The 6,779-nt window shown below is 48.3% G+C and overlaps 1 protein-coding gene across 1 annotated transcript; it reads right to left on the bottom strand.

Moving 5' to 3' along the window:
* Positions 1-376: 376 nt before the first annotated feature.
* On the bottom strand, positions 377-4,790 carry LOC137916017 (allograft inflammatory factor 1-like). The gene is made up of 6 exons (XM_068759140.1): positions 4,702-4,790; positions 4,504-4,565; positions 3,817-3,883; positions 2,112-2,153; positions 1,819-1,978; positions 377-644 (listed from the first exon to the last, which is right to left on the bottom strand). Exons 1-6 carry the CDS (start codon positions 4,724-4,726, stop codon positions 557-559), a joined length of 444 nt encoding a protein of 147 aa, XP_068615241.1. The 5' UTR covers positions 4,727-4,790; the 3' UTR covers positions 377-556.
* Positions 4,791-6,779: the final 1,989 nt, after the last annotated feature.

Here is a 6,779-nt window from a genome sequence, read left to right as displayed (position 1 = left end):
GAAAACGCGTCACAAACATGTAAAAACAAAAACCTTTTTAGGTAGCGGAAGTGGACGTGATGACCCAGTTACTGATTCCAGATCAGTATCCAAAGGGCGGCTGCTTTGGCCCAGAGGAAATGGGCCGGGCCTGTAATCTCTGGCACAGGATCTAAAGCGAGACGCGAACCGAGTTTAGCTGCAGGAATTCATCCAAGACCAGGACAGTGCAAAAATGTGTCAACAAAACCGCTTCGTCAAAAAAGCAACGAGTCCCATGAAGTAACAAAGAACGGAAAAAAACCCCACAAACAAACACTGGAGTATTTGTTTTTGAATATTCCCTTAAAATATAAAAACTAAACACTGAGCTATAACAATTTTAATTTGTCACACAGATTAATGTTAAACTGTTAAAGCTACATCATAATTAAGGACAAAAATAAAAGACGATGATATTGACAGTCCAACACCTCGCATATCACGACGACGTTCTTCCTCACTGGTCCCACACCAAGACAAAACTCCACAGAGACTCGACTTCACACAACCCAGGACGGTCCACCCCCCTGCTCCTTTAAGGCAGGCTGGCGATGTCCCGCTTGGGAGGAGGTCCTGCCGGTTTGCAGGGGGAGCCGCTGGCTTTGTCCTCAAAGACCAAGACGCTACGGGGGGGGAGAGAGGAAGAACAAATCAATCAGCGGTTCTGAGGTTTCCTCTCACGTCCTGGCATCTGATGTAAAAGCCCAAAGGAGCACTGTTTGAAACAAATGTCCTCATCAGCACCATCTAATGGACGAGACGCGTAATGGCGTTCTTTTAAATCGACTCACCGACACACACACGGCAGCGTGTGATGAGAAATCGCTTATCTTTGTGACATGTGGGTCGGTCAAAAACCAGAAAGGTGCTCCAGGGCTTCGGGATCTACTTAACGCAGCGGAGGGAGCGACCCGACGGCAGCCGTTCCAGAGCCCACGCCTGTCTTCAATTTCCTTTTTTGGGAAACCCTGCAAGAGCTCCACTGAGCCCATAAGTTAGGAATGATCCTGCAATCCCAACGCTGGCACCTCCTGATGCCGACCTCCTTCACGCCGGTTCCAGCGCCTCCGCTAAGAGGGCGTCGCCGGTTAACGCCCACCTATTTTCATGAATATGTGTCTTTTCAAAATTATTATTTTTTTGGATCAGGCTAATCTGAAGCTGCTTCAGCCAACGGCGAGCGCAAAGCCTCGATTCTGTCAGGCCGTTCAAACCCGACTCGCTTCCACGAGACTCCGCTCCCACAGGGAACGCCGGGCTCAGCGGCGTGCGGCGCCGGCAACGCTCACGTCCCGCATTCGTTCTGCATTTAAACGATGAAACCAAATTCGATTCGATGCGTCAGGTTGGGAGGGGGCTGTGATTATTGGATGGACTTTAGGAAACGGTTAAGAGCAAAGGAGGAAGAGTTACAGGCGTCCTCTGCTTGGCGCTTCAGGGATTATGAGATTTGCCTGAAGGGTCCAGCCGGCTCAGGACAGGACAGGACAGGACAAGACAGACGCGTAGCAGCCGACAGCTTTTAAGGGGTTTAGCTGCTATGCTATGCTAATCAGAACAGCAGGATGTGTCGCCGAGTCCATCGGGGAACATTTCCCAAAACCAAAATGTCGTTGACCGGAGTTCTTGTCAGTTTAGACGCCGGCTGTTAAGCAGCCGATCATCTGTTACCTAATCACATGATCCCAGCTCAGGACAGGGAGGGGTTGACCAAGGACGGGCTTTGTTACCATGGAGATTAATGACGATGACATCGACCCAGGTGTGTGTGTGCGCTTTGAACACAGCCTCACTCACAGTTTGAGCACAGCCGAGCGCTTGCCCAGCATCATCTTCACGAAGTCCCTGTAGTCGATGGCGGTGCTGTTCCCGGCCACTTCCGTGATCATCTTCTTCAACTCCAGGTGGGTCTTGGGAACGCCGAGCTTCTCCATCATCCGCTTGAGGCCCATCAGATCTGGAAGAGGAGAAAGCCTGCAGACATGACCTCACAATAACCCCCCGATGATGTCATCGCCGGACCGTTCGGGCCCGTCTTCTCGAAACCGAGACTTCTTTTTTGCATTTTAAGTTTCTTAACCACCACTCACCAATCTCTCCCTGGTCGTTCAGGTCGAACTCGGCGTATTTATCTGGAGAAACAGGAAACACAAAGAGGTCGCCGTTAGCCGTTAGCTTTCAGGAAACGCCACCGCCCCTGAGCCGACATCTGACACGTCAGCGAAAGCGATCTCGCAATGCCGCGTTTGTTCTCGCCGTCTGACAGCTGGACAGGAGAGCAGGTAAAGGAAGGCGGGGGGGGGGGGACATCTTTTAAAGCCTCCATTCATCATCGCCTGGTCGGAGAGTCGCTCCGGATGCTGACAGAATTAATCAGAACCAGAGCTGCTTTGCTGCTGGGATGCTGGGAGAAAGGAGGATGAGGAGGGAGAGAAAGAAGAACATGAAGCAGAAGTAAAAGAAGAGTGGAAGCTGCTTTACGGACTCCTCCCGAGGAGCAGGGAGCCTCCCCCGGGCCTGAAGCTGGGCTCAAACCAGCGACCTTCTGATCGGCTAGCTTAGCACTGCTAGCTTGTTTGCTGCGTACAAACAAACACACAACAAAGCTCCGCCCATTGACTCAGATTACGCTCGCTAGCACCGAGACAGAGGGAGCTGTGAGAACCCACGGTGGGGGGGGGGACAACGACAATGAGGACCCTGTTCCCAGAGCCCGAGGAGGGGACACACACACACACACACACACACACACACACGCTTTGGGTCGCCTGTTGTTCAGCGGTTCTTCCTGACCTACTTTCCGGCAGCAGAACCACGCCGGTGTCGTTTTGTGATCTTCATGTTGCCCTTGGATGAACTACGCTGCGCTTTTTTTTATTGGCCCACTTTGCATTTTAAATAAACTTTATTGGCCTTGTTTTGCGTGAACAGTTGTGTTTTAGTGGGGTTGCTTTTTTTCACAGATATATCTCCTTCTTTTTCCGCTACACGCCGTGGGCGGGGCCAGTCCAGCTTTGCCTTTTTATATATGCAGAAGCAGGTAAAAGTCCGTCCAACGGCGCCATTATTCCCACCGCCCCCGTCTGACAAGCAGAACAAAGCTGACCCCTGATTACAGGCCGGGACGCCGGGAAGGTCCCGCTTTGGCGCCGACCGAGATCGGGAGGTGGATCGAGGACATCCTGAGAACTTTTCATCCGATGACAAGAAACACAGAATATCAGCCAAGACAACAACAAAACATCCCTTCAGGATCAGAACATCTGGCCCCCTTTTTTCCTTGCTGCTCCATTTCCTCCGGCAATCCCAGATTAAGTAGGACACAGATTATATTTATTATTTCATTTTCACATCCCACATTAGAAAATAAATTAATTTGATCTCCTGCCTGGAAAAATCCCATAAAAAAAACACAACATTTACAGCAAAATAAAACAAAATGCTTTTCATGCAGTGAATGCAAACATCTGGAATAACGGAGTAAGGGGGTTAAATCCTGGAATTGTGTTCCCGTAATTAGCTCCCAGATGGAGTTTCTCAGTATTCCCAGGAGCTACGAGATTATCCGGGAACGTTCTGAATATTTTAACAACAAGCAGACGAACGCCCCGGCGCATTCCTCCAAGACCGCCGAGGACTTGGCCTTGAAAAGCTCCCAGAATCCTCGGCAGTCGATCTTTCCCACAGAGAAAAGCAAAAGCTGAACGTGTGTGTGTGTGTGTGTGTGCGTGTGTGTGTGTGTGTGTGTGCTGACCGCCAACAAACAAACAAACGCCCTGACGGACGGATTCTTACTTTTGAGACCTTCCAACTTCTCAGGCAGGTCTTCTTCATCCCTGTATTTCTGGTCTTCCATGTATTCCTAAAGAGGAGGGGGAGGAAGAGGAAGAGGAAGAGTTAACAAAGGAGGGCAAAGAAAAGACAAGATCAACACGTTTGACAGGGAGAGACGCCCCCATGAAAACCAGCGTTGGACTGAAGAGGGGGGGGATCGGTCCCCCCCCCCTAAACACAGGAACGTCGTCTCCTGAAATCATTCCACCATCAGCAGAGATGAAGGCAGCGGTCCTCCTCCTCCTCCTCTTCCTCATTGACCTCCATGTTGATGTCATCCTGTGCCTCCACGGATTTTCATCTTCCTCCAGAACGCGCCGCGGCTTCGCTGTGACGTCGTCACCGTGACCTCTTACGTTCAGTTGCGTCCATCTTGTAGCAGAGACTTACAACGAGCGGTTCATCTGAAGGTCAGAGGGGAACCCAACGCCTCTGGACCCCCCCCCAACCGGGCTTCCCTGTGGGGGCTGAGGTTCACCCGTGGGAACTGTTCCACAGACCAAACGAGGCGCCCTGTGGTACCCTCTCAAACCTTACGTCATCCGTGCCCACGCGTTCACCAAAAACAAGGCCAATGTCAAGTAAAGCGTGTGCGTGACCGCAGATTCAAATCCTGCGTGACGCGCCGGGGGGGGGGAACCCGCGTACCTGGTTGATCTCCTCCAGCTTCTGCATCTGCTGCTCCTTGAAGCGAGCGAAGGCCTTCCCCCCTGCAGAGAGACAACCACGTTATTCCACGCTACTCCACGAACGTCCACGGCGGGCCTGGCGATGCTCCGCTGGCGCGACGCTTCTGCCGCTAGCAACAAAAGATGCCCGAGAAAAGGCGCAAAGCCGCCCGCTCACCTTGGACGTTTGTGTTGGAAGGCATGTCGGGATTTATCCGGTGAGAACGAAGCCAGAAAGTGGGAAAGAAATCCACGCCACAGGGCAACTGTCCGCCGGGGCGACGCTCTAATCTGTCGGAGTCGGATCTGTCGGGTCTGTAGTCAAGGCGCACACGGACGCAATTAATCGACACACATCCGGTCGAGGTTTTCCCAAAATAAAGTTGACCTAATTTAGACGTCTTCGGTGAAGTGGCCCCATCTGAACAAATAAAGTACACTAGAATACGAACACGCTATAAAATAGTAGCTAAAAACAAAACTGAAAATGATTCACCGTGAATTGTAAGGATTAGTATGGCGTATATGTAATATTAGAACTATTACTACTACTAACAATAAAAAATATAGTTTATTTATGAGTGGGTTTCTAGGCAACAGAACAGTCAAAGTACGGATATTAAAATAATTATTATATGCTTATACTGGTGATCAATAATTTTTCCATTGTTTTTATCCTCTATAGTGTTTTCTTTAGCTGTTTTCCTGTTGTGCCCAAATGCGTCGTAATCTCGTTCTGCAGTGCATCTCTGATGTAAAGCCTGAATGACAATAAAAAGGAATCTGAATCTTTATTAATAAACATAACCTCCTCGGCGGAGCTAAAAATCATGCTCTTATTCTGAAGGCCAACACATGCAGATTCCGGTATAATTTAGCGTGATGGCGTGACCCTGACAACGCCGTCGTTACGCCAAAAGTTACGTACAATTAAAAACGTCAGCACGCGCTGCAAAGATTTCTACGTAGTCTGTTTAAAAAAAGTCATGAATGAACTTTTACTGATGAAACGTTCGGCCCATCGATCTCTCGTTTTAACAGCTTGTGTGTTTGACGTTATAGATAAATCCTTTATATTTAGAGATCAATCAAATGTTTCATCAGTACCTATTTATCTATGCTGGTTTTAGCGGGACGGCCGGAAGCCAAAGTAACGGGACTGGACCTGCAAGTTAAAAGATAAAAGATAAAAGAGTTCATTAAAGTCATCACATTCAGAGAGAACACGTCCCAGAACACTGATAATGGGCGAATAACGTGCTTTTATTATGGTCTGACAGCAGGCGCTTCACTTAATGAAACATTGGTGATCAATAACGATATTTAGCCCACTTTCCCTGCACAGCTTTGACTTCCTGCCGTTCTCTGCAGGCCATGCACTTTGACACCCACAGCCAAGTGAGCTTCGATCCATTTAAAGGCATTTCACTCAGGATAATAACATTTCAAATCAATTTCAGGCTGCAGCGACGGAGCCTCGTAAAGACCCAAACTCGGCTCGTAAAAAAGAAGCATTTTGGGGATTACATTTGTTTTCTGGATGGAGAGAAGAGAATTATGGGAGATGTCGTGACCCCAAAGCAACAACAACAAAAAAAAAAACACACCTGCCTTTTCAAAATAAGGAAAAGTCGACAGAATTCAGCCGAGAAGTGTCAACAACCCTCTATTTTCGTTAACGCAATATGTTCTACATTCCATGGATCAGGGAAGTAGAAGTACGTCAGATTTAATCTAATGCACTCAAGCAAACACAGAATGTAACTCGAATCTTAGACAGCTTATCATCATCATCATCATCCATCATCATCATCATCATCAGCCTGGTGGTGAAAAGTTTGTGAAAACTCTCCCATAGGATTATTACCTCCACCGAGGGGTGGGGTGGGGGGGTTTATGTAATTGTTTTGCCTTTAGCAAGATAACTCTAAACGGTTACAGATAAATCTTGATGACATTTTCAGGAGATGTTTGAAATATTACCAGGAACAAATGTTGACATTTTAGTGATAATTCAGAAGAGATCTCGGATTCTGGATCACTTAAAAATATTTGTTAATATTGCAGTCAATGGATTCGTCAAAATGTGTAACTCAACTTTGGCTCTTTTCTCATTTGCTTTATCAGAGACGAACTCACCACGCGAGGGCAGCATTGATCCACTCGGATGCAGTTCTCAAACACAAAAGCCTGCCAAGAATCTCACGACACTACATGACAACTTGACAGCTCTCTAAGAGGATTCAGGGACCGGGA

Source organism: Brachionichthys hirsutus, unplaced genomic scaffold (assembly GCF_040956055.1).
Source record: "Brachionichthys hirsutus isolate HB-005 unplaced genomic scaffold, CSIRO-AGI_Bhir_v1 contig_618, whole genome shotgun sequence".
Classification (NCBI taxonomy): domain Eukaryota; kingdom Metazoa; phylum Chordata; class Actinopteri; order Lophiiformes; family Brachionichthyidae; genus Brachionichthys; species Brachionichthys hirsutus.
The sequence above is the reverse complement of the archived record's forward strand: the minus strand, read 5'-3'. Positions and strand labels throughout refer to the sequence as shown.